Below are 26,974 nucleotides of genomic sequence, written 5' to 3' on the forward strand. Positions count from 1 at the left end.
GCTCCACCCCAGCCTCATTTCAGGAGACAGGAGGCCCCAAGGTGTGGAAAAGGGCAATGCAGTGCTCTTTCAGGCAGTGTCAACCTGATTATACCCCAAAACTATGAGTAACAAAGCCATTTAGAATAGCAGTAGACCAGGGGTTGCAGTTTTTCCTACACATGTGACTCAGTGCATTTTTAATGATGCTTCAGTAATTGCTGCTTTTAAAGTTTCCTAATGTATTGACTAGAATCCCTGAGAGAACAATCAGAGATATCCCATGCAGGTCTGCCCGAAGGCATCACTAAATGAGGAGTTGGCCGTCTCCCCTCTGTGAGGTTTTTGCATGCAGGTTTCTGGTTTAAGATGAGGTTGCATCACTGTCCAGTTGCTTTTTCCAACATGCCAGACATTAGTTTGTAGGATCCCTATACTAGAGTGCAGGCATAGTTGTCAAAGTGTGGGAATCAGTTGAAACCTCTTTGGCTCTACGCGGTGGCTTTAAGCCATGAAAGTCATTTGTTTTCTTGAGTTCTCACATAATCTAAAATTATTTTGTCAACCCAGTTGTAGAGCCCTAAAAAATAAAATGACAGAAAGGAAACCTGCTCAATGTGGCTTGCACATCCTCTAGCATTCTGGCCCCATTGTGCCCCTCAAAATTGTCAGGTGTTGAAAACCATGCTATGAAGTCATTACTGGTGATGCTTTTTTTTGGCAGTAACTGAGTTTTCTGAATAAAACAGATAACATTATCAACATTTTTTCCGCATGCTTCCCTTTTTCCTTCCCTGACTCCCTTGTCAGTAGTTGCACAGTCACTTGCTGGATTAATCACCCCCTATTTTACGACCTGGGATTGGCCTCAGCCAGTGCTTGGCAGCTGTGAGGCCAAGTCAAATCATGCATTCCTCTTAACCCAGGGCAGACCTGTCCACCGCCCCTTGTTGGTGGAAAGCTACTCCCTCCTCCCTTTTTAACACGAGGCTCGCACACTGTAAGGGTGCCGTGGGGCCTGCAACGATGGCTGTGAGCTGCAGGACTGAGCACAGGTTGGAGTCCCGGAGTTTTGTGTGCATCTGAGGTTCAGGCTCCCGCCGTGTGTGGGGGAGAAGGAACAGGGAGCCTGAGGTGAGAGGACCACGGCCCCCCACCCCACCCAGTGCTCGGGATACCTGGCTAGGACATGGGGCTGTGTGGTTTCTGTGACATTTCCTATGCTATTTTGTAATATGCTCAGCCATGCCTTTTTGAAAAGCAGAAAACTGGCATTTCTTAAATATGGGTGGTTATCCAAACATTGAGGGGCTGGACTTTGTCGACTTATTCACCCAGTAAGGGAGCATTTTTCTCCATTTAAAGAGTGACCTGCACTGTATTCTTCCATTTGCTAGAATCATTTATTGGTTACTATGTTACCTCGTTGAGTATTATCAGTAGCAGTTCTTCATTTACAAAAATCTGTAGTGATTTTCCCACACAGTATATAATCTTGTGACTAATTTTTTGTTTTGTTCTGTTTTCTCTTTGTGTAAACTTTCACTGCAGCATTATGTCGATTTGTGTTCCATGTCTGTTTTGGCTCAATTTCCTTACCTTTCCGTCTGAATTTTTTTCTTTCTTTTCTTCACCCCATATTCCAAATGTCATTAGACCAAACCAACATTTGTTTTGCAAAGTGCATATTTTGACCCACACGTGTAAAAGCCTTGTTGTGAGTGTATGAGCCTGTATCTGTCTGCTGTGAGACACGCATGGCCAGGACAGCCCGCTGTGGGTCGCATGCCTCGCCGCTGTCCTTAATATGAAGCAAGGTTCATATTACGCCCCTTCTAGTTCCCAGTTAATTAACGGCTCAAGTAATCTGCAAACACATCGTGTTTGCTAATTACTGAAACTCGAACTTAGTAGCCCCTCCCCCAGATTTCCTGTCAACCCCTTTATGCCCTCGATTCTAGCCATAAGTGGCATCTGATAGCTTGTGAGGCCTCAGCTCTTCTGTTCTCTGCACTAATCATGGGGAAGTGGATGGCACAGAAAATGGTGAGCTCGTCCCCCTCGTTCCCTGTCTGGTCACCGCACCCCGCTCCTTTCCTCTTCCTCGTTTCTTTTTTTCTTAATCCCATAAACACAGTAAAGCCATTTTTAGTATCCTGTTTTGTTTCCTGATTATTCCAGGGTTCTCTCACTAGACCTAAGCCTCTCATTCTGCTGTAGGTCAGATTCTCTATTCCTTCTCCCTAGCCTAGAACCTTGCCAGCAGTTGCAAAAGTTACAGTTAGAACGTTCCCTTGCCCAGTCACCTCTTTGAAAACAAACACTACAATGTTACATGACTGCGATTAAAATCAGACACTGTCTGCTTTCCACATGTATCTCAGACAGGTTTTATTTAATGTTTCTTGTCAGAATATTGTAAATTCAAAAGGATGACTCTAAATAAATGCAAACAAAGACAAACTTGTGGTCTTTTTGTCTGTAATTACTTTAAAAAGAGATGGAGCTTGCAGGGAAATTTACTGTCTGACCAGTTACTAATGTGAGCCTTTCCCCCACCCCGCCTTTTCTTAATTTCTTCCATAGGCCTCTTCTCGGTTATTAGTCCGCCCCACCAGCTCCGAAACACCAAGTGCAGCCGAGCTCGTCAGTGCAATTGAGGAACTCGTGAAAAGCAAGATGGTGAGGCCTCCCAGACAAAGTCTGACTTTTGGAAGCTACTCTGTGTTGCTGCTTGCAAATGGATTTGCCCTTGTCCTTGTATTTCTCTGGGCTGCAGAATGTGGCTGTGGCTTATTGCACATCTCAGGAGTCCCCATGACCACCCTCGGGTTCACTGATTTGAAGGACTCAGAGAACTCGGGAAAGCCATTATTCCCACATTTGCAGTGTATTCCCATGAAAGGGCACAGAGCAAAATAGGCAAGGGAAGAGCTGCATAGGTCAGGTCTCAGGGAGTGCCAGATTCAGGCTGCCAACTGTGCTCTCCCAGTGGAATCGGGCAGAGGATTGCCAACCACAGCAGCTAACCCAAGCCTTGGTGTTGAGTGTCTGCTTGGGCTCAGACACACATGGCTGACTGCTCTGTGTGGCTGACCTGAGTAGTCTCCTGCCCCTCCAAAGATCAAGACACTGTCACATTGCTAGCATAGACTATTTGCCTTGGTCCCAGGCCCCCACATAAACAGACATTCTCACCAAGCAGAACATTCCAAAGACTTACAAGTTCCCTCATAGAAGCTGGGGGCAAACCTCACTGCACACACCCTGCCTGCAGTCACTGCAAATGTGGTCAGCTCCAGTCTGTCTGAAGATGTACCAGGGTCAGTGGTACCCACAATTAGACTCTCAGTTTTGTTTTGCAACCCCCGAGACCTTTCATTTGGGTTTACAATGTGTACGAGAGAAGGGTTGGCATTATTATATAAGGGCTGTATTTTCTCAGTGATCTCTTTGTTGCCAGTTGGCCAATGTGGGTTCATTTGATAAAGGCCCCAAATTAAATGTTGGTTCTTTGAAGTAAGACAGGCATGTTTTGCTTCTAACTGATTCAAATCAATTAATTTCTGTTTTTTTTGTTTTCCTAACTGGGAAGTGGGAAAACCACCAATGGTAACAACTTTTTAGACTGATATATCCTACTATCCCTATGAAGACAACATCTTTTAAAAGCAACTCCTCCCAAAGTAAAAGCCCTCAGTCTGTCTCAGCAATCCATTCTCCAGAGGTTACCACTGCGAAGAGTTCGATACGTTTCCCTCCAGACGTTTTCCTTGCTGGTGCAAACATATATATGTGCATGCATTTTCTTTCCAGATGGGTTCGTTCAATTTTTAAGATTCTAATGATTAACACATCTTGAGGATCTTCTGACATCAGTCCATACAGATTACCTCTTTCCTTTATTTAATAACTGTATAGTATTCCTTTACATGAATTCTATGATAATAATACCACTGAGAGCTTATTCTAAGCCAGGCGCTGTTCTAAGTGCTGAGCATGTATTAATTTATATACTTCCCACAACAACCCTATAAGGTTTTTATGCATTATTGTTACCCCATTTTACAGATAAGGAAATTGAGGCACACAGAACATTAAAAAAACTTGACTAGCCACTAAGGGTCAGAGACATGATTATGCTATAATTTATTTAAATATATTCCTAATATTTATTTGTTTCCCATATTTCTCTAAATATCCATTACATGTTTGTGATTATATTTGTAAGGTGAATTTGCAACACTGGAATTGCTGAATCAGAGTATACTTCTTTAAAGTTAGAAGTTTCTCTTCCTGCATTTAAATGCGTTAACTAGGTACCAAATATATCATTCCCATTTCTTCTTTCATCCACAGACAGCCTCTCATGAAACTGGTTGACTGAGTCAAATGGGAATTATATAAAGAAAAATTGGGACTGACTTGCCACCCTGCCATAGCTAGAAATTTCTCCCCAGGTAATCGTGTGGTGTTCCGGAAAAGACCCAGTGAGCTTTGAAATTGGACAGGAAGCTTGCTAGGGCGTGGTGGGTAACTCACGAATTCGGACTCCACTGGTAAAGATTTTGGAATCAGGCTGGGTATGGTGGTTCATGCCTGTAATCCTAGCACTTTGAGAGGCCAAGGCAAGCAGATTGCTTGAGCCCAGGAGTTCGAGACCAGCCTGGGAAACACAGCGAGACCGCATCTCTACAAAAAAATCCAGAAATCAGCTGGGTGTGGTAGCATGCACCCGTAGTCCCAGCTATCAGGAGGCTGAGGTGGAAGGATCACCGGAGCCCAGGAGGTTAAGACTGCAGTGAGCTGAGACTGTACCATGGCACTCCAGCCTGAGTGACAGAGTGAGACCCTATCTCAAAAAAAGAAAAAGAAAAAGAAAGGAGCTTAGAACCATGCCAGTATGGACTGAGTTCAGCTACATCCTTGGTATCTCTTTAAAAGAGAAGTTGATAAAACTGTCTAAATGAAGGGTGCTTAAATTGTATCCAGTGAGTTTTTAAGCATCCTTAAACTTTTTTTAAAAAGCCATTTATACACATCAGTTAAATGACCATTAAAATCATTCTTACCAAATAGCTGAAATGGTTTCCCAGGGGAATGCTGTGAGGCAGATCTGGCCACAGAGCTGCAGGTGTTTAAATTGTATTGCATTTTATATGGTCTGTGATTCATTTGTAATTAATTCACGTGGCCTTCCAAATGGAGAGGTGGTCTGTGGCATGGTCAATTTTGACTCTGACTAGCTTAATCTCCTTTTCCAATTCTGAGGAATTAAACTTTCTCAGTTTACTCAGTGAAACTGAGTTATTTCTGCTCACTTCAGTGGGCATAAAGCTGTTGGCATAGGAAAGGCATAGGTTTTGGAATCAGATAGACTTGGGTTCACAGTCTCCTTATGGTGAGTTCCACCGGGCAAGTGCTTCAGCCTCGGAGACTGTCTTTCAGCTGCACATGGGAGCTTGCACCCAGGTTCCATCCACAGGGGCGTTCACTGGTGCCTTCCCCTCCTTTTGAAGAACCATGTTTGTACTTTATGTGATACATTCATCCCATCTTCAGTGGGCCAGGGAATGCTATCTAAATTCTCCCCTCTTTTTCTGGTTCAAGAGAAGCATCAACCTGTGTTGGTTTCCTGTCACTAATGCTCTAATGTCAAATGGGAACTACTTTTTGTCAGAAAACACTAATGCATCATTGTAATATCCTCAACTTATACTGACTCCACAGTAGATCCTTAAGCATCCACATGTGTTTTCTTGTGGGTGATTTCTGAGGCTGTCGCACATTCATAATTGGATTTGAACAGTGCATTGTTTATTCATCAGAAGCTGCGTATGTCTTTATTGGGTTAGGGAGGAGAGGAGAGAAGGTGTTCAGCTGTTACACAGTATGATGTTTAAGGAACTGAACCTACCTAAACCTAAAACCTGAGGATTTAACTCAAAAAATAAAAGCCACCCTGAAAAGTGTTGCCTGGGATTCACTCTTCTGGCTTACCTCCACATTCTTGATCCAGCTGGTTATTTTAAAGGTTGTGCATTTTTCTTGCATGTGGGCAATAGAGTAATAGTTCCCTGCTGCCGCAGTGACTGTGTGAACTTGACTTTGGGATTTTCTTCTCTTCACTAATCAAAATATAAAGGGAGATACAAGAAAGAATAAAAATAAATGAAATCACATCTAACGCAAGATGTTAGAAAAACAACAAATTAAACCAAAGAAAAGCAGAAGGAATGAATTTATAGAGATAAAAGCCGAAATTAATGAGCTGGAAAACGGTAGCATAATAAAACCAAAAATTTGTTCTTTAAATACAGACATTAGGTAACCATGTCAAGAAAATAGAAAACACAAATTCCCAAAATTAAGAAATTGTAAGAGAGGAAAAAACTGAGGAAATTCAAATAATCATAAGACGTTATTTTGTTCATCTCTTTGGTAATAAATTTAAAATGAAACCTGAATGAAATGGGCAGTTTTCTAAGGAAATATAATATATCAAAATTAATCTCATAAGAGGTAGAATATTTCTGTAGACCCATCTTCATGTAAGAAAGAGAGGAATTTGACAAGGACACAAAAAACAACCAAACCCAGAGAGTTTCACAAATAATTCATCCAAAATCTGTAAAGTCTCAGTGGTTGCAGTTTTGAGACAGCCTTCTGCTGGTGACAGCCTTCTCACTCACTTTTGTGGAAGAGGCAAATGGGCCTCATGAAGGCGACAAGGATGTCTAGCCACGACTGCACCTCTTCAGGGTGTGGGCACCCTCTCGGCAGCCCGTCTTGTCAGGAAGGATCAGACCTAGGACAGGCAGTCGAGGGGCCTGGAGACTCCTTTGTTGCAGGTCGAGAAAACCGGAAGACAGGTCCCCACGGACACCGATGAAGTCCGTGACCTTACCTCCCTGCCCTCTGCAGCATCAGGGGCATCTGGAGCCTTTCTCTTTATTTTCTTTTTTTTTTTTCTCACTGTTCGAATGAACAGAATTCAATCTAACAGGCTTCAGCTGTCCGGGTGGGGGGTGGGGGGGGTACGGAACATTCTCCCCTCGCTCTCAAAAACAGATATGATCTGATGAGCGTGAAACAAGCTCCACTACTCACAGCAAAACGTTTGCTTCCGGTAAAGCTCAATGGCTATTTATTTAAAAGAGTGCATTTATTTTTCAGATCAAACTCTGTTCCTTAACTCACTTAATGTCCTGTTTTTCAAAAGTAAGATCAGCAGTTGGTGTGTTTTTTATAGCTCCAAGGGTTTTAACAAGATTGCGTGTACAGTACATACTTTGTGTCCTCAAAGCTCTGCTTAACGATGAAATCAGACTCAGTCTGTTACCGTGAAGAGGGAAAAATAGAACAAGTATTAGAGATTTTAGTTTATTAATATCAAATGTTTTAAGTGAGATATTGTTTTCTCATTTTGTATTGTGCTGTTCAAACGAAGAATAAGTTCATCACAATTTTTTCCAGTTCAATCATATCTATATATCCAGTTTGTTGCTTTGGGAATGTTAAAAGAACTATGACTCTTAGGTGTTCTGTGAATCCAGGTAAAACAACAAGATTAATATGTACCAAATTAAAAGCAATGAGTCACCAGTCATTGTCACATTAATCCAAGGAGAGAAGTCACCAATATTCAACTTACAGATTTGCTGAACACTTGCAAAGATTTGCATGAGGTTCCACTAGGGATACAGCAATAAAAACAATCACCTGTAGAAACCAGAAGCTAGTCGGGGAAAGAATGTATTGCAGAAGTAATTAAGACCAGCATGATTACTATTTTGTATAGAGGGACAGAATGCAAGTTGCTAGATGGAGATTAATTTTACCTGGGTGATCTGTAGGCATTGAAGTATGAGTCAAAACTATAATAGGATAATCAGGAAACGAACCAAGTTTGTTTGAACTATAGATTGCTGATAGTCCACCAACAGGGAATGCAGGCACCATGTCCATGAGCCACACTGGCCTGACCGACACGCATCCCAACGGCTCATTTGGCAGGAATATAACCAATAAGAAAATTGCTAGATATTAAATATGTGTGATATATCCAGAAATGAGTGCAGCACTCTGACGTAAGCAAGTATAACATTTCTACTTATTTGGTAACGAGAAATAGAATATATTAATGTATGTAAATTCACTATCCTTTTCATTCCAACTTGCCTCTTTTGTCCACCTCCTTTGACTCTATTTTTTGGTTAATAGTTGGGTTTTTTGTGTTGTTAAATACTATAATTTCATAAGCATAAAGATTTTATAATTTCACAAATACATTTTCTGTATTTTCTTGTCTTAGTTTCAGCCAATCATGGGCTGTAGGCAGTAAGTGTTGTTGCTTATCTCAATGTCTTCCAGGCACTGGAGGATCGTCCTAGCTCACTCCTTGTTGACCAGGGAGATAGTAGCAGCCCTTCCTTCAACCCTTCGGATAATTCCCTTCTCTCTTCCTCCTCGCCCATTGATGAGATGGAAGAAAGGAAATCCAGCTCTTTAAAGAGAAGACAGTAAGACAGAAATGTTTTCATTCTTATTGTTCTCCGGGTTCCCTCCTGTCTTTGTTGCCTTCAAAAATGTGACTGAGATTCATCTCTGAATTACCTAGATGAGGAGCTCCATGGCCTCTCATTGAGGGATTGTACGTATGTAAGACTTAGGACCTAATAAGGGCACAGTATTCCATAGCCGCAGTTTCTTGTTTTATTTGTATATGATACTTCATAAGTAAAAATGATGCAAGATAAAAATGTCTTCTGCCACGTCTGGCGAGAAACTCCTAGACTTTTTATTGTACCTGTGATTGTGAAAGAAAAAGTCATGTAAAATTAGAACCAATCCCCAAAACTTGAATATTCTTCAAATACACTTTACTGGTAGGTGTTTCTCAATTCCAGTAAAGCAGCATATGGTGAAAAGAGTCCTGAAAAATGTTACAAAAGGTTTAAACTTGCCTTTGAAGAAGAAAAAAAAAAAAACGTAAGCTACAAAACGGCAGAGACTGTATGTCTTCTTTAGCACTGTATCCCAGCACCTCTGATGGTGCTGGACACGTGAGAGGTGCCAGGTTGATGCTGATTGAATGAATGACTGAACAACACGTGAATGAACCTTTTCAGGCCAATTGAGGTTGTTTGCTATGCTGATCAAATGATTGTCTTCCATTATCTGAGTGGCCTTAAACGGTTACTGAATGTTACAAACAGAAATACTTGTGAGTGATGTGATTAGACCCAAGGCTTTAAACATCTGAATTAAAAGTTTTTCTTGTATAGCCAGTGAAGGTTAAAATGACTTAATCATATTTTTTAAAGCCACCTCCTTTACTGTCATGGCTTTGTCATAAAGTTGTGTCTAAGCTTCTTTGTTGTCCCTGTATGTGATCGGAATCCAGAAGGGTGAATTCACCCGGATTGCCCTCATGCACTGTGCCTAAGTGTCTTTTGACCTCCAGCGCTCTTGGGGGTCAACCACTGGAACCCTGTAAGTGATTTGGGAACCTCCAGAATTTAATACCCAAATGTACAAATTTGATACATTACTATTCAGTCCCGGAAGGAGTCCGCCTTGACCAGGAGCCAGAGGTACAAAAAAATTCACTTAGAAAACAGAGTTTGCGGCCGGGCGCAGTGGCTCACGCCTGTAATCTCAGCACTTTGGGAGGCCGAGGCGGGCGGATCATGAGGTCAGGAGATCGAGACCATCCTGGCTAACACAGTGAAACCCCGTCTCTACTAAAGAATACAAAAAATTAGCCGGGCGTAGTGGCAAGCGCCTATAGTCCCAGCTGTTCAGGAGGCTGAGGCAGGAGAATGGCGTGAACCCAGGAGGTGGAGGTTGCAGTGAGCCGAGATTGTGCCACTGCACCCCAGCCTGGGCGACAGACCAAGACTCCATCTCAAAAAAAAAAAAAAAGAAAAGAAAACAGAGTTTGCATGATAAACACTATCTTTCTCTCTCCAGCTACGTTTTGCAAGAATTGGTGGAGACAGAGCGTGACTATGTGCGGGACCTTGGCTATGTGGTTGAGGTGTGTATTGCCAGAAATTTAGTAACTTTGTATCAGCCCCAGGAGTTGTCCAAAGTAGTATCGGGTTAGACAGTTGAACACCTCTCAAATTAAAAACGTTTTTGACCCAAATTAAAAAATGACCAACAAAGTATTTCCAAAAAATTAAATTTAGCCAATTATCTTTACCATCTGTATTCAGTTGTAAATGTTTCTTTTTCACATAGTGTATCTTGACATAATGTTTTTAACAATTAAAATGTATAATTATTATAAATAATAATTTAATATTATTATTAAATGATACTAAGTAAGTATGTTATACTTAGTAGATAGGAATCTTGCCTTAATTATTTCACAAGAGGGTGGGTATCACTACAGAAATGGAGACCTTACTGGTTGAAAAAGTCAGTGTGGCCCAGCTGTGGGTTTGGTTCCATCCTGAATCCACCCAGGTTCAGAGCTTGGACTGTGGCTGCAGCAGGTCATTTACTAATAGTTTTGTGCAGAATACATTGCTGTTTCCATTGACCAGAAGTTGCCAAGCACTGTAGCCATAGCAAACCACTGCCTTTTGTACTGGATCGAGAGCCATCTGTAGGCTAGTCCCTGCCAGTCAATTTGGGGATTAGTGAGATTAAGAAACTCAACTCATCAAAAAGCTATTTTTGTAGTATTACATTTTATGTTTACTCTTTCACCTTTGCAAATTTGTATAGGACAATACTTTTTGGTTACACATCCCATTAAAAGTACCAGTTATTACAGTTAATTGCGTAACACAAAAGATTTAACATGCTTGATTTGTTTGCAGTCATTGTTAACAGTGAGATAAGCAACATGAGTACTTAAGCGGTTCTTGTACGGACTCAATTAAATAGAAATTTTAAGCCACATTTTAGCAGCGTATTCAATCCGCTGTTGTTTAAAAATCAATTTATAAAAATATTGTTAAACCTTTATTTAACAGATTACACAAAAAATCCAAAAAGAAAAGAAAATCTTTGTTTCTAAGAGATAAATGCTGAAAACAGGAGATACAATTCTGACCAAATATTTAATATTTACAAACTATTTTAATGAAACCATTTACATTTATGTAAACGTCTTTAATTCCTTAGAAGAATTTTGATCTGTGAGTGCTGAACAGTCCAGGGAAAGAAAATTACAGCAATGAATATAATGGGTATATTCTAAGTATCAGTTAAAGATACTTTTCATATGGGGTTTTTTGTTTGTTTTAGATAAAGAGCTGGTTACAAGACAGTGCATGCGTTTTGCCTTCTGTGACTATTAATCAGTAAGCCGCTAATTGATTCAGACATATTCCATGAAATACACTTATCATAACTGTTTAATTGTAGGGCTACATGGCACTTATGAAAGAAGATGGTGTTCCTGATGACATGAAAGGAAAAGACAAAATTGTGTTTGGCAACATCCATCAGATTTACGACTGGCACAGAGAGTACGTAAAGATACATTGTGCCCGATAGTATGCGAAGCACCTGCACTTGCTAAACCGAGGCAGGCCAGGCCAAAGGAAATTTGTTCTGTTCATTTTATTACCTGCGTAGCCTCCTGGAGGGAGCTGGTGCAAAGGAGATATTGATGTACCCAGGAATTCTGCAGTAGCATTTGGTGGCAAGGAGAGAATCTCGTCTCTTGTTCGTGCTGGTCCATGTCGAGAGTCTGTGGAAGGAATTAGCTGGAAGCACCAGCGTGGAGCCAGCTGCCAGAGCTGCTGGCCTGGTCCTGACCCTGAGCCCTCAGCCTCCCTACTGTACACTTCCATGCTTCATCTGCACACCCACATTATAATGTTACCAACCTTGTGGGTTTTTTATGAAGAGTGACTGAGTTAATACTTTTACAAAGCGCTTAGAACAACATCTGCGTAGAATAAGCCTCAATAAGTATTTCTAACTAGAACTGCAGCCATCTTTAGAATAAATACAAGTTATCATTAGAGGACCTTGAAGACACTCATTTGTCCAATTATTTTATGTTATTTTTATTTTTTAGAGATAGAGTCTCGCTCTGTCACCAAACTGGAGTGTAATAGTATGATCATAGTTCACTGCAGCCTTGAACTCCTGGATTCAGGTGACCCTCCCACCTCAGCATCTCTCAGCATCTGTAGTAGCTGGGGCTACAGGCACGCAGCACCATGCACATCTAACTTTTTTATTTTTCATAGAGACACAGGGTCTTACTGTGTTGCTTAAGGTGGTCTTGAACTCCTGGGCTCAAGCAGTCTTCCCACCACAGCCTCCCAAAGTGCTGAGATTACAGCATGAGCTACCACACCTGGCCCAACTCAATCTTTTTTTTTTTTCTTTTTTTTTTGAGACGGAGTCTCGCTCTGTAGTCCAGGCTGGAGTGCAGTGGCTGGATCTCAGCTCACTGCAAGCTCCGCCTCCCGAGTTCACACCATTCTCCTGCCTCAGCCTCCCGAGTAGCTGGGACTACAGGCGCCCGCCACCTCGCCCGGCTAGTTTTTTGTATTTTTTGGTAGAGACGGGGTTTCACCGTGTTAGCCAGGATGGTCTCGATCTCCTGACCTCATGATCCGCCCGTCTCGGCCTCCCAAAGTGCTGGGATTACAGGCTTGAGCCACCGTACCCCGGCCTCAACTCAATCTTTAATGGAAAAAGTAGACATGATTAACCATGAAATTCGACTCTGATACCACTACGTTCCCCACACGTATCCTAATCAGGAGGCGATCCATCTGGGGACTGGTGCTACGTAGCTCACCTTGGCTACCAGAGCTTGTCAACTTACCTGTCCCTTTAGGTCACTTTGCTTATAACTTTAAAAATCCTTCATCATCTGAGGATTGCTTAATGCTGGCCACTGGTCTTCCAGTGGAATGTTCCAGGTGCACTGTCTGCTCTGGTTACCTGGCAGGGCCTTCTGCTCTCCTGTCTTGATGCGGCTGCCCCTCCCTCTGTACAGGGTGGAGCACGATGTCGTCACCTCCAAAGCTCTGGCCTCTCTCTGAAGCTGAGCTCCAATACTTGCTTCTCCATTAGGCCTGGGTGTTCCCAGTCAGACTCCTTCTCTTCTGCGGAAGCAGATGGGAATATGCTCTTTTAAACTATGAAATACTGGACAGATATAAGGAGGAACCGCCATGGCATGTATCAAGTAGTGTTGTTATTTCTGTACTTCTCCCTCATAATAGATTGTAAAACCTTTGAACCCAGGTCAGAGAGGTCTTTATTTTCATATCCCCTGTGATGTCTAATTTATCTGGATTTACAGATAAATGATTGGTGAACTTTAGAAACAGCACTCCAGTTTATAGCTCTGTGCTGTAGACTTACTGAAAGTCTACAGTGAAACCAATTCAAAAAGGGATATTTTGTATTATGATTTAGTCTCCTACTTCCAAGGCTGGTTTTTAACGCTGTGAAGGGAAGCTGAAAATGACAGTGTTTCTGGGATGTCCAGACAGAGAAACTGCATCCAGAGATACTATCCACCACAGCAGGGATAGTAAATCCCTTAGTACAACATTAATTGGCATGGTGGTTTGGGGGTTAATGTAATACCAAATATTAACATAAATAAAAATATAGTTAAGTGATAACTAAGGTGGACATATATCTTAAAAGACACCTACAGCCCAGAAAACAATGAACGTTGTTGTCCTACAGCTATGTGGTCACTGTGATGATACCTAATTTTAATCTTAAAGGGAGCTGATATTTATAACCTAGAAGTGGATTTTGATAACATTTGAGAAAGCTTCATAAAGCTGACACAGGTAACGTATTTAGTTTTGTGTATCTGCTGTCCAATTTGAGTCTCTAAAAATTATCTTAGAATGAATACGAAGTTCGCAGGTATGAAGACCAAGTTTTCAGAAATAAAAAATGTCCAAGTACTTTGAAGCATCTATTTTTCACTCATTATTCAGCCGAGGATATTAGCACTTGTGTCCTTGAACAGAGATGAGAATGTTTGTTGTCCAAAGACCAGGAAGGTTACCAGCCAAGGGATGCACAGTCGTGCCTCATCTCCTGTGACTTTGTATTCCTTTAGGCTTTGTAGCTTAACAAAAGGTTTTCCTTGTACTTGTTAAGTTTCCGTGTATTTGTTAAATATATACTTCACACTTCGCAGTTGCTCATATCAAAACAGACTATTGAAAATGTAAACCTGGCCAGGCACAGTGGCTCACGCCTGTAATCCCAGCATGTTGGGATGCCAAGGCAGGTGGATCACTTGAGGTCAGGAGTTCGAGACCAGCCTGGCCAACATGGTGAAACCCCGTCTCTACCAAAAATGCAAAAAAATTAGCCAGGCATAGTGGTGCATGCCTGTAACCCCAGCTACTTGGGAGACTGAGGCAGGAGAATCGCTTGAACCCAGGAGGTGGAGGTTGCAGTGAACCAAGATCACACCACTGCACTCCAGCCTGGGTGATAGAGTGATACTCTCTCAAAAAAAAAGAAAAAGAAAAAATGTAAACCTAAATCTAAAGTTAGAAGGCCACACTGGAAATAGTTCTAATATTTTCTCCTTTCTTTTCAGCTTTTTTTTAGGAGAGTTAGAGAAGTGCCTTGAAGATCCAGAAAAACTAGGATCCCTTTTTGTTAAACACGTAAGTATAATAGCATTGCTTATATGCTGTTCTGATGGTGTCATCTTTAGTCATTGGTTTGTCGGATTAAAGGAGAACTCACTTATACTTTACATGAGTGCGTATGTTTAAGATAAAATCAAACCGCATGGTGTTAGTGAGTTGGAGTTAAAATCCCTTCTTCAACATGAGTTACCTTCTTTCCCAGTCACCTGGCTGCAGCTGGCTATTTGGCTAGCAGCAGCACAGGTTGGTTAGAAAGGACCAGAGCCAAGCCTGAACAGTATCATTTGGGGTGTCTGAGCAGGCAGGTATTGTTGAGTGGAGATGTAACTGTACCTGCAGTGTGTTTAACATAACAGCCACATAGTGTGTATATCTAAAATAAGTGTATTAACATTAAAGTTTTTTGTTTTTGGGAAAAATCACGATATATTTTTAGATTTAGTGACAGGAGTTTTTGCATTTTTGCCAGTCTCTTTAATGTCTTGCTGAATAAAAGACAGCTGGATTTTTATATCTGCTTCTGCATCTAACTCATTGCTATGTTTTTTGATTCAAGTATCCAAACAAATCCATCCTTACACACATATAGTTAGAAAAGGATGAGTATTTTAATAGCCTGTTCAGATAATTATATAGTTTTCTTAGATGCTACCCCAGAACTTGACAATTGATCATTTCTTAAAGGTTAGTTGCAATATGGAATCTGAAAACCTACCCATGAACTTCTCCCTTGCTGTGACGTTAAATACATGTTAATTAAATACATTTAATGTTTCTATTGGGCTTCGAGGCTCCTGCAGCCACGCAGGGTCCTGTGACATCAGGCATCAGTCCACTGGAAGATCCCAGCTCACAGACTTAGGCATCTTCCAGAGGTTGACACATTTCATTACACAGTCTCCAAAATTCCAGTTCTTTAACTTTACCACCCATCTCTTTGAAGGCTTTAAGTGTGAAGTTCAGAGTGGCAGATATATATTTCCCAAAATTTTAATTTTTTGCTTGAAAGCTGTAATTTTCACTAACAAACACTGCCAGTTGTTTGCCTTGAAATGACAGGCTTATTTTGTTCATGTTCAAGAAAATGAACAGATACCCAAGAGTAAATAATTATAGTTTGTGTCAATCATTCTTCCAAGTAAAAATGGTGGTCCATTAAAAAAAGTGGTTAGTTCCACTCACAACTCAGTTACATAAGTGCTTTTTCTTGAGACATTTATCGAGTGCAATTCAAGTGTTGTGTGGACATCATCTTGTCACAAGAATGTTAAAAAGGTATATACTCCCTGGTTGAGTTTTAATAAAAAGAATATTGTTTACTCATCCAGGACATTCTTAAGTGAAGCTATTTTTTTTTTTTTTTTACTATAAATTTGTGGCAGTGAACAGTTTTTGCCAAGGTGCCAGCAATTTCACCCACCATTGGTTTTGCACATCAGCACAGATGTCAGCACAATGAAAAGGACAACTGACATCTTAGTGGTGTTTAGAAAATAGTTCTGACCTAATGGCGCCACGGAGAGACCTCAGGGGGCACTGGAGGTCTGCACACTCTACTTTGAGGATCACTGATTTATGGAAAGGCTCATTGTCTACATTTTTTTTCCCTCTGCCTTTATGATTTGAGATTAAAGAGCTTTTTCTTCTCTACTAAAACCAACCAGGCTTACTAGGACTGTTGGCAGGGTTTGGAGTGGTGGCAGTAATTCTTCGTTTAATGTTAAGAAGGGTGTTTCTGGCCGGGCACAGTGGCTCACGCCTGTAATTCCAGCTCTTTGGGAAGCCGAGGCGGGCGGGCGGATCATGAGGTCAGGAGATCGAGACCATCCTGGCTAACACGGTGAAACCCCGTCTCTACTAAAAAAGACAAAAAAATTAGCAGGGCGTGGTGGTGGGCGCCTGTAGTCCCAGCTACTCGGGAGGCTGAGGCAGGAGAATGGCATGAACCCGGGAGGCGGAGCTTGCAGTGAGCCGAGATGGCGTCACTGCACTCCAGCCTGGGCAACACAGCCAGACTCCGTCTCAAAAAAAAAAAAAAAAGAAGGGTGTTTCAGCCAGGTGCAGTGGCTCATGCCTGTAATCCCAACAGTTTGGGCGGCCAAGGCAGGAGGGTTGCCTGAGGCTAGGAGTTTTGAGACCAGGCTGGGCAAAAAAGCAAGACTCCATCCCTACCAAAAAAAAAAATTAAAAATTAGCCAGGCATGGTGACACACATCTGTAATCCTAGCTACTCAGAGGCTGAGGTGGGCGGATCGCTTGAGCCCGGGAGTTTAAGGCTTCAATGAGCCATGATTACACCACTGCCCTCCTGCCTGGACAACAGAGTGAGACACTGTCTCCTTAAAAAAAAAAAAAAAAAAAAAAAAAAAAAAAAAAAACAGTGTTCTTTTGCTACCTGTGGTATTTCTTGGTATTTGGTACTGTAAAGTGTTTGGTGTGTGGGGAGTGATGGGGAAGGACTGGTTGTGGAGCTCCACCGTAGAATGCTGATCTACATCATGAATCTGGAGTTTACTCCCAAGAGCCTTAGCCATGCAACTTGGTTTTAAGATTATTCCCTTTATGAATGTGCTGAAATGTGTGTGTGCTCTTGTATTCTCATCCAGCTTCCCATGTTATAACCCGACTGTTTGCCTTTTTTATTCCTAGGAGAGAAGGTTGCACATGTACATAGTTTATTGTCAAAATAAACCAAAGTCTGAGCACATTGTCTCAGAATACATTGATACCTTTTTTGAGGTAAGATCTAAGATACAAACAGAAAGTATTTCTGAATCTTTTGTTCTAACTGATTTCCAAAAATTAAAGTATCATTGGTTTCCCAGGAGACTAATTTCCAAAGAAAATTAGCCTGTGTGATAAGACTTCTGAGCCTGTGTTTCTTTCCTATAAATCCGAGAAACGAGTATGAATTTAGTCTGTGGTCATACCCCTGGCATTCAGAAGACTGCAGTCATTGTTAAAAAATAAGGGTTTTTACAAGTGTTACACTTCAGTCTCATTACAAATCCAGAATAATTTATGTTCTAAACTTGTAGCCTAAAAATAATATATGTATTTATACGAATAAAAGAACACAATTGCAAAAATGTCATTAAACAAGCATAAAAGACTGCTTTGAAAAACAACTCAAGGGCCGGGCGCGGTGGCTCAAGCCTGTAATCCCAGCACTTTGGAGGCTGAGGCGGGCGGATCACAAGGTCAGGAGATCGAGACCACAGTGAAACCCCGTCTCTACTAAAAATACAAAAAATTAGCCGGGCGCGGTTGTGGGCGCCTGTAGTCCCAGCTACTCAGGAGGCTGAGGCAGGAGAATGGCGTGAACCCAGGAGGCGGAGCTTGCAGTGAGCCAAGATCGCGCCACTGCACTCCAGCCTGGGCAACAGCGTGAGACTCCGTCTCAAAAAAAAAAAAAAAAAAAAAAGAAAAAAAGAAAAACAACTCAAGTGAAAGTGTGAAACTTGGAAATTCTGTGAACTAGCAAAGCTCTAGTTAGTCTAGTGCTTTTTTTTCCTAGTTACTTTTACTGCCAGTGTTGTAATCGTTCTGACAATTACAAAGACTAAAAATTTGCCCTTTAATGAACAGCCCATACGATCTTTTCTCTCTTAAAACCGCAGGACTTAAAGCAGCGTCTTGGCCACAGGTTGCAGCTCACGGATCTGTTGATCAAACCAGTGCAGAGAATCATGAAGTATCAGCTGTTACTGAAGGTGAGGAGGTAGCGGGACAGACTCTGGTGTCAGGAGTGAGTTTGCTGAGAAAATAAGACTCAGTGGGGGAAAGAAGGATTTGGTAGGACAGGGGAATCATTTGTGTAACAAGTATATTATTTCTGTTAAGTTAATCCTTAAAAATTTAAGAAAACACTTCAAACAATTTTCTCAATTTTTTATTTACATCAAGTTCGGAATGAAAATATCAGTAAAAGTGAATTTTTTCCCCCCCACCACAGACCTTGGAATGCTAATGATTTTTCTTCTGCTCTATCAACTTTAATTATTTTCTAATCTTCTTGGAACCTTGGATAAAAGTAAATTTGGAATCCCTTTGTATTCCTCTCTTTTGGCTTAACACTAGCCCTTGGTTGATTTAAATTCTTAAGCATAGCTGAAGGCAGAGTCACATGTTTTTCTATGATAAAAGTGACTTCAAGTGTAATGAGATTCCTTCATATACAACACTTAGGACCTGGATATAGAGAGGGACAAAGAGTTTGTCTTGCGTTAAACAGAAACCATCAGATAGATCTGGTCTGACTCTGTGGACTGTAGCTTGAAATCCACATGGGAATGTCTTTTTGTTGTGTTACTGATAAAGTACTTATAACAATATGATAAAGTAGAACTAAAGCACCAGACAGGTGTGGTGGTGCACACCTGTAGCCCCGGCTACTTGGGAGGCTGAGGCAGGAAGATAGCTTGAGACCAGGAGTTGGAGGCTGCAGTGAGCTATGATTGCTCCTTTGAATAGCCACTGCACTCCAGCCTGGACAGCATAGTGAGAACTTGTCTATTAAAAAAAAAAAAAAATTCTTTCAGAACTAAAGTGCTGAACCCAGTGCCTAGCACAGTGTGAGTGGTCAGAAGGTTAGCTTGTGTTCAGTGTCTCATTCCTGTAGTCCCAGCTACTCAGGAGGCTGAAGCAAGAGGATCACTTGGGGCCAGGAGTTCAAGACCAGCTCGAGCAACATAGTGAGACCCTGTCTCTTAACAAAATAATAAAAGGACAGCTCCTGTTGTCTTTGTCACCATTATCACGTCCTCCCCATTTCCCTTTCAGGACTTCCTCAAGTATTCCAAAAAGGCCAGCCTGGATACATCAGAATTAGAGGTACATGCGCCAGTGACTGTGCCCCCCCAAATCCCCACCACCCTCTTTTCCTACTCGCCTCGTGTCTCCTAACAGTGGTCTAGCCCTGGGAGGGGTCAGAGCAGTGGGTGACAGTCTCTCCAGTGCATCTCCATGAGCCCTGCACACTAGGGGGTGGGGAAGAAGAACAGAACTTCTTCAGGTCAGAGGGTGAGCACGTCAGATTTTCCCCAGAGGAACTTGAACCTCCACTCTTCTCTCTCCCCTCCCGCAGAGAGCTGTGGAAGTCATGTGCATAGTTCCCAGGCGGTGCAACGACATGATGAACGTGGGGCGGCTGCAAGGATTCGACGTAATGCGGCTCTTGTTCTTTAAGAGAGCTCCTCTGCCTTCCCTCTCTTTCTTTTGTCTTGGATTATTTTTCTCCACGGGGAAAAAGCTGATCCTTTTCACTTGGTTTTCTGGCTTCTCTCACTTTACTTCAATCTGATTGATGTTTTCTTTCCTTTTTTTTTTTTTTTTTTTTTTTTTTTTGGTGCATTTGATTTGCTTTTTTGGGACTTGCCTGTGCTCAAAGCCCAGCGCCTCATGGCAGAAACAAGCAGGACTGGGCTTTGTCTCTTGGGCCCAGTAGTGTAAGAACTGAGTTTCCTTTCCTCAGCATTTAAGACCATGGTAGCTATGGATATAGTAGGATCTAGGAGGCCCCCACTCTCTCATCTCTGGGACTTGATGCTTCCTCATTAAAGATACGTTTGCATGAGTTGCTAGACTATTCATCTTACATATTACCTGTTATGTATCCTCAGGATGAGTTCAGAACCAGAATCTTCTTTTAAAAATTTGACTATTGAGTTAAGGAGGCGGGAGAAGTTTTTATTTTCTTGCCTACTGTTTTGCTAGAGAATTAACATTGACAGTTCTAGTGCTGTGGTTCTCTCTGAGGCACACACAGAGGCCACTGGAGGCCTTCTGAGAACTCCTCTGCATGCCTGATGAGTTCCTGCTGGCGGCCCAGGGACCACACTTTGAGAACCACTGTTCTAGTATAAACCAGACATTTAAAATTCCACTTTTAATCTGTAACTGTAACTGAGGCGCCAGAGGTCTTTACAAACGTTGGCAAGAATTTTATTTAGATAATTATTCTGTTTAGGGCCAAGAATAGTAAAAGAAAAAAAAAATTAAGCTCCATAAATTAATAAAAGAAAAATACATTATTCTATAGGAGGAAATCTAAAGAAAACAGAGCTTCAGATAACTTAGAATGCAATGTTTTCTTCTCCCCTTCCTTTTCCCCCTTTATTTCTTGTTTTAGGGGAAAATCGTTGCCCAGGGTAAACTGCTCTTGCAGGACACGTTCTTGGTCACAGACCAGGATGCAGGACTTCTGCCTCGCTGCAGAGAGAGGCGCATCTTCCTCTTTGAGCAGATCGTCATATTCAGTGAGCCACTTGATAAAAAGAAGGGCTTCTCCATGCCAGGATTCCTGTTTAAGAACAGTATCAAGGTAACGTGTGTCTGTGTGTGTTTTCTCTGTGCCGGCGCATGTACCCATCACACCGATAAACACTGTTTCCTTTTAATGAGGACACACCCTGATGCTTGGTTTAAGTATTTGAGAATTTTCTAGTATATTTCAGAGCCTTTGAATTCACCCATTTCTCTCTTTACTGTCTGTGTTCTTGAGTGGCTAATGTCTTGTGCACACCTCTATGTGACCACAGCCATTCTTTCTTAGATGAGAACTGGTCATGGGTAGTGTTTATGCACCACCTTCTCTAGGACCATGGAAAACTGGTTTAAATTTGATAGCATGGATTTGGGGGATTGTTCTGTGATCAGAGAAGAAGCTAACTTGGTGTCTTCTTCTCTTCCCCCACTCACCAAGGAGGTACTGAGCACTCAGCAGCCGGCGTGAGGGGTCCAGGAATGGCCCAGTTGGATGCCCTCCCTACCCTGATGTAGCTTATCCTCTAATAGGAAAGGAAGACAGAGGGACAAAGAAAATAATTGCAAATGGCCCTCAACTCTATAAAAGGGACAAACCAAGGGTGAGGTAGAGAAGAGCAGAGGGCAGGCCTGAGGTCCCAGCAGATGACTCCTGGGAGATACACGCCCCCACCAGGGTCCTCCTGGCTCTGCAGCTGTGCAGAGCCTGAGGTCAGAAGGGAGATGCACTTCCTTTTGGTAGGGCCTCCTGCCCTACGCCATCAGGGAAGGGGAACTCTCAGACCGTGCACATCTGCAGGCCTCACAGCACACAGGCAGAACATTGCATCCTCCCCCATCCGGCTCCCTGCTCAGGCTTTTGTTGGCTGTCCCCAGCAGCCTTCACTTGCCTAAACCTGAGGTGGGTCTGTCCACGGGCACAGATGCCAGGCTGGGGGGTCTCTGCCCACCAGCACCTAGGAAGGCTCTGGAGCCAGACAGCTGGGGAAGGAGGCTGCCTCTGCATGAGGCTGGGCTGTGGGCCCTCGCACCTCCCACCACCCACCTGCCCCTCCAGACTCCGCCTTTTGAGGCCCCTTATCCTGAGGCCATGTCAGGCACAGACCTTCTGGGCTCACCACTACACCTGAGCCTCCACCCATCCCCTGAACTGTGTGCCCATCCCCTGAGCTGCACCCATACTCTGAACTGCACCCATCCCCTGGACAGCAGCCATCCAAACTGTGCACCCATCCCCTCAACTGTGCACCCATACACTGAACTGCACCCATACGCTGAGCTGCACCCATCCCCTGGACTGCAGCCATCATCTGAACTACACCCAACCCCTGCACTGCACCCATCCATCCCCTGAGAACTGCCTACCCATTCGTCTCACAAGTCTTTTGTCAGAAAATCACTCCAGCACTGTAGGAATTTTGTATATATTTTTTACATATTGTTTTTATAAAATTATCTGACATATTTTAATCATGATATATATACTTTTATAATATAGGTTATAAAATTGGTTATCAAATATTGGTATTTGAGATTTGTTTAATGGTGTCATTTACACCCTGGGAAGTAAGGGATAAATACTGAGGCATCATAGAGGGGTTTGGGAAACAGGTAATCCCAGACCCATATTTCTAGTTAATTGTTCAGGCTGTTAGTTCAAACTATTAGTTAGTTTAACAGCCTTGTAATCCCCATGTACCTGAGTCAAGAGGCATTGAAAAGCTTCAAGTGTTTTCTGAGGCAGTAAAAATGGCAGTTCAACGGAAAAGTGCTTGTTTCAGGATTGAGGTAGGATGAACTTCACTTTGCACTTGGCCAGTGGGGATCAATGTGCTTTAATTTTTTATTGTGGTAAAATACACATAACATAAATGTGCTGTCTTTAATTGCCTAGCGCTGTGGGATTAAGAGCATTCATGTTGTGTAACCATCACCATCATGTCTTCACAACTCTTCATCTTGCAGAGCTAAAGCCCCGTACCCATTAAACACTAACTCCCCACTTCCCCATCCCCAAGCCCCTGGAAACCTCCACTCTATCTATCCCCACATTTGACTACTCTAAGGACCTCCTGTAAGTGGAATCATAACAATAGTTGTATTTTGGAACTGGCATATTTGACTTAGCATAACGTCTCCAAGGTTCATCCATGTCATAGTGTATGTCGGAATTTCTTTCCTCATTAAGGCTGAAAAACTGTCCACATAGCCCACATTTTCTTGGTCCATTCATCAGTCAGTGGACACATGGCTTGCTTCCTTTCCACCTGTTAGCTATTATGAATAATGCTTGCTTTTTTTTTTTTTTTAAGGTGAGTTGCCTTTGCCTGGAGGAAAATGTGGAAAATGATCCCTGTAAATTTGCTCTGACATCAAGGACGGGTGACGTGGTAGAGACCTTCATTTTGCATTCATCTAGTCCAAGTGTCCGGCAAACTTGGATCCATGAAATCAACCAAATTTTAGAAAACCAGCGCAATTTTTTAAATGGTAATATGTGTTCTGTTACTAGATGTGTGTTTTCTTTCCTAATGTACTCACTTGTATTTATCTTCCCTCTCCCGTTCATATCCATAGTAATGACAGAACTTAGCACTCACCACTCTTCAGGCACTGCCTCGATATTGCTTTACTTCATCTTCACAACCACCCTGTGTGGCCAGTACTATTATTATCCCCGCTTTACAGATGAGAAAGCTGGGGCACTGAGTGGCTGAGTAATTTGCCTCGAGTCCCACAAGTTGTTGAGGGCAGAGTCAGGATGCAGAGTGGCCAACTGGCTCTTGGGCTGTGCCCCTCGCAGCTACACTGTCCCACACATAACATGTTATGAGGGCCCTGTCCTAGGAAGAGGAGTTTGCAAGAAGAACACCAGGAAAATGGCATTGGCCAGAGACATTCACGAGGGCCTTGCACACCCACACCTCCATTCCCCATAAAAAAATAAGAGATGGGGGCCGGGCGCGGTGGCTCAAGCCTATAATCCCAGCACTTTGGGAGGCAGAGGTAGGCAGATCACCTGAGGTCAGGAGTTTGAGATCAGCCTGACCAACATGGAGAAACCCTGTCTTTACTAAAAATAAAAAAAATTAGCTGGGCGTGGTGGTGCATGCCTGTAATCCCAGCTACTCAGGAGGCTGAGGCAGGAGAATCACTTGAACCCGGGAGGTGGAGATTGCAGTGAGCTGAGATCACGCCGTTGCACTACAGCCTGGGCAACAAGAGTGAAACTCCGTCTCAAAAAAAAAAAAAAAGAAAAACTGACAGTTTGGTCCTGCCCTGCTTCCATGACTTGAGGGATTGCAGAGATGCTGCAGAACACAGCAGGCATGGCCACCCTATCTTTTCATTGCCTCTTAATGTATTTGATCTCTTTGCAACTGTTGGCGTCAACACTAGCTTTTAATTTGGTGATCGGCGAAGAACTTTGGGAATTCAGTTGGAAGCTATGTGCCCCTGTCATCTGTGTCTTCTGGGTTCTTTCTTTCATGTCCATATTCATGTTGTGCATCTATGCCTGTGCAAGCTCAATAGGATGTTGTAATGTTCTCTGTCACAAGAAAGCCACCTCTACACCTTGCATGACATTCAAGAGCGAGGAACATAGGCACTCAGTGAAAAATCTCAAGCCTCATGGCATTTTTAGCCAAGTGTTATCTGCTACCTGGGTGTTAACTCCAAATTTCCATCCTGCTTGCAAGCTGATAATTGTTTACATCTGCAGCTAGGGGTGGGCGCTTGAGGATAGGGAGGGACAGTTCCTCGGGCACCAAAGAGGTTTAATGTGTTGTTCTTATGTGGTGCATTGAGTTCCAGTCCGTAGCTTGGAATTGAGAATGCTCTAAATTTTCATCACTGTCGGCCGGGCACGGTGGCTCAAGCCTGTAATCCCAGCCCCTTGGGAGGCCGAGGCGGGCGGATCATGAGGTCAGGAGATCGAGACCATCCTGGCTAACACGGTGAAACCCCGTCTCTACTTAAAAAAAAAAAACACACACACACACACACACACACACACAGCTAGCCGGGCGTGGTGGTGGGCGCCTGTAGTCCCAGCTGCTCAGGAGGCTGAGGCAGGAGAATGGTGTAAACCGGGAGGCAGAGCTTGCAGTGAGCTAAGATCCGGCCACTGCACTCCAGCCTGGGCAACAGAGCGAGACTCCGTCTCAAAAAAATTTTTCATCACTGTCTTTAAAATAGAATGAACTGCCCCCAGATTGCACTTATGGTCTATGATGTCAGAGTTTACTTGACACCCACTCAGTTAAGGAGCTAATAGTACCTATCCCGGAGGATTAAAGCAGATCGCTAATGGGGTGGGAGCCTGGGACCCTTGCCCTTGCTTCTTGCACACTCCTTACTCCTGGAAGAGGCTGTGGCCAGCACAGAGTTTGTAGACTGCCTCTGGCTCCACAGCGCTTGCTCACACATGCCTCGGGCTGGGGCTGGGGGGCTGCATCTGCTTGTCGTATTCCAAGGCTTTAACACTTCAGGAGTTTGTTCATGTTTCCATATATGTTATTTTGGCCTGATTCCTATGTTTTTCTACAATGAAGATGTAAGAAAACTCAGACACCCAAGTCAAGAGATGGGACAGCCTCCTGCCCCAGAGGCCTTGGGGAGCGCCTTAGCTTCTCTCGGGGCTCTCTCTGTTCAGCCTGCAGAGCAGAGGTGGTCTATGAAACCGCCTCCACGGCAGCCCCAGGGTTTCTCTTTCACCCCAGGACTCTGGTTTAGGAAAGAGCTTTGCGCAAGGCAGTTGGTAGCTGGAGGAGTTCTGGTCAAATCTGTTGCCTTGGTCTTCCCGTCCATACTGGCCCTTGGTCCGGGATGTGCTGCGGAATGCAGCCCCTTACACCCGCTGCACTCAGCCGGCATCCCAGTCCCTTGGCAAGCAGGGGCCTCTTCTAGCTCTACTGATAGGTGGGGTTGCTCTGCGCCCCTGCACGGGTGGCTACCCCATGACCCATCCCAGGGTGGGTCCTGTTCCTTCCTCACCCCGCAGCGTGCTCCTTGGTGCCCTGACCCAGTCTCTCTCGCTGTCTTGTCTTACAGCCTTGACATCGCCAATCGAGTACCAGAGGAACCACAGCGGGGGCGGCGGCGGCAGCGGGGGCAGCGGCGGGGGTGGGGGCAGCGGCGGCGGCGGGGCCCCCAGTGGCAGCAGCGGCCACAGTGGCGGCCCCGGCAGCTGCGGTGGTGCCCCTAGCACGAGCAGGAGCCGGCCCTCCCGGATCCCCCAGCCTGTCCGACACCACCCCCCCGTGCTGGTCTCCTCTGCAGCCTCGAGCCAGGCAGAGGCAGACAAGATGTCAGGTACGTCCACCCCCGGGCCCTCTCTGCCTACCCCCGGCGCGGCCCCCGAGGCCGGCCCCAGCGCTCCCGGCAGGCGGCCCCCCGGCGCGGACACTGAGGGGTCCGAGCGAGAAGCGGAGCCGATCCCCAAGATGAAGGTGCTGGAGAGCCCCAGGAAAAACGCCTCGGGGCCGAGCCCAGACGCCCACGCCAAGGACGCGCGCGCAAGCTTGGGCGCCCTGCCACTTGGGAAGCCCCGGCCTGGGGCCGCGTCACCGCTGAACTCGCCGCTCTCCAGCGTGGTCCCTTCTCCTCTCGGCAAGGAGCCCTTCCCCCCCAGCAGCCCCCTGCAGAAGGGGGGCTCCTTCTGGAGCTCCATCCCCGCCTCCCCCGCCAGCCGGCCCGGCTCCTTCACCTTCCCGGGGGACAGCGACTCCCTCCAGCGGCAGACACCCCGCCACGCGGCCCCCGGCAAGGACACTGACCGCATGAGCACGTGCTCGTCGGCCAGCGAGCAGTCCGTGCAGTCCACCCAGAGCAACGGGGTAAGCGCGTCGGGGGGCCCGCGCCCGCCCGCCCCCCTGCCTCTGTCCCGCCAGCTCCTCTAAACGCCGCCGCGGCTGTCCTCACTAACTCGGCTGCCCAGCGCTCTCCGCCGCCCGCTGCGGCCTCTACCCGGGACCGGGCTAACCCTCCTGCAGGCTGGCCCATGGCGCTACTAACTACTCCTTGCTTTGTTCGTGTCTTCTAATAAGAGCAAGCCGATCATTAACCTTCTCAACGCAGCGTCTTTTGGTTTCTTCCGTTTCCAACCA

At 44.2% G+C, this 26,974-nt stretch overlaps 1 protein-coding gene across 5 annotated transcripts in view; it reads left to right on the forward strand.

Moving 5' to 3' along the window:
- Window positions 1–26,974, forward strand: part of TRIO (trio Rho guanine nucleotide exchange factor) — a 366,542-nt gene that overhangs the window by 318,143 nt on the left and 21,425 nt on the right. For all 5 annotated transcript variants that reach the window (XM_015139750.3, XM_015139749.3, XM_078004622.1 and 2 more), the window contains exons 37-48: window positions 2,566–2,661; window positions 8,353–8,501; window positions 9,955–10,021; window positions 11,365–11,468; window positions 14,546–14,615; window positions 17,250–17,339; window positions 18,221–18,313; window positions 19,383–19,433; window positions 19,687–19,764; window positions 20,731–20,922; window positions 23,177–23,354; window positions 25,920–26,704. In XM_015139750.3, coding sequence (XP_014995236.3) covers window positions 2,566–2,661; window positions 8,353–8,501; window positions 9,955–10,021; window positions 11,365–11,468; window positions 14,546–14,615; window positions 17,250–17,339; window positions 18,221–18,313; window positions 19,383–19,433; window positions 19,687–19,764; window positions 20,731–20,922; window positions 23,177–23,354; window positions 25,920–26,704 — 1,953 coding nt within the window. The remainder of the gene's footprint in view (window positions 1–2,565; window positions 2,662–8,352; window positions 8,502–9,954; window positions 10,022–11,364; window positions 11,469–14,545; window positions 14,616–17,249; window positions 17,340–18,220; window positions 18,314–19,382; window positions 19,434–19,686; window positions 19,765–20,730; window positions 20,923–23,176; window positions 23,355–25,919; window positions 26,705–26,974) is intronic.

The sequence above is a fragment of the Macaca mulatta genome, chromosome 6 (assembly GCF_049350105.2).
Source record: "Macaca mulatta isolate MMU2019108-1 chromosome 6, T2T-MMU8v2.0, whole genome shotgun sequence".
Classification (NCBI taxonomy): domain Eukaryota; kingdom Metazoa; phylum Chordata; class Mammalia; order Primates; family Cercopithecidae; genus Macaca; species Macaca mulatta.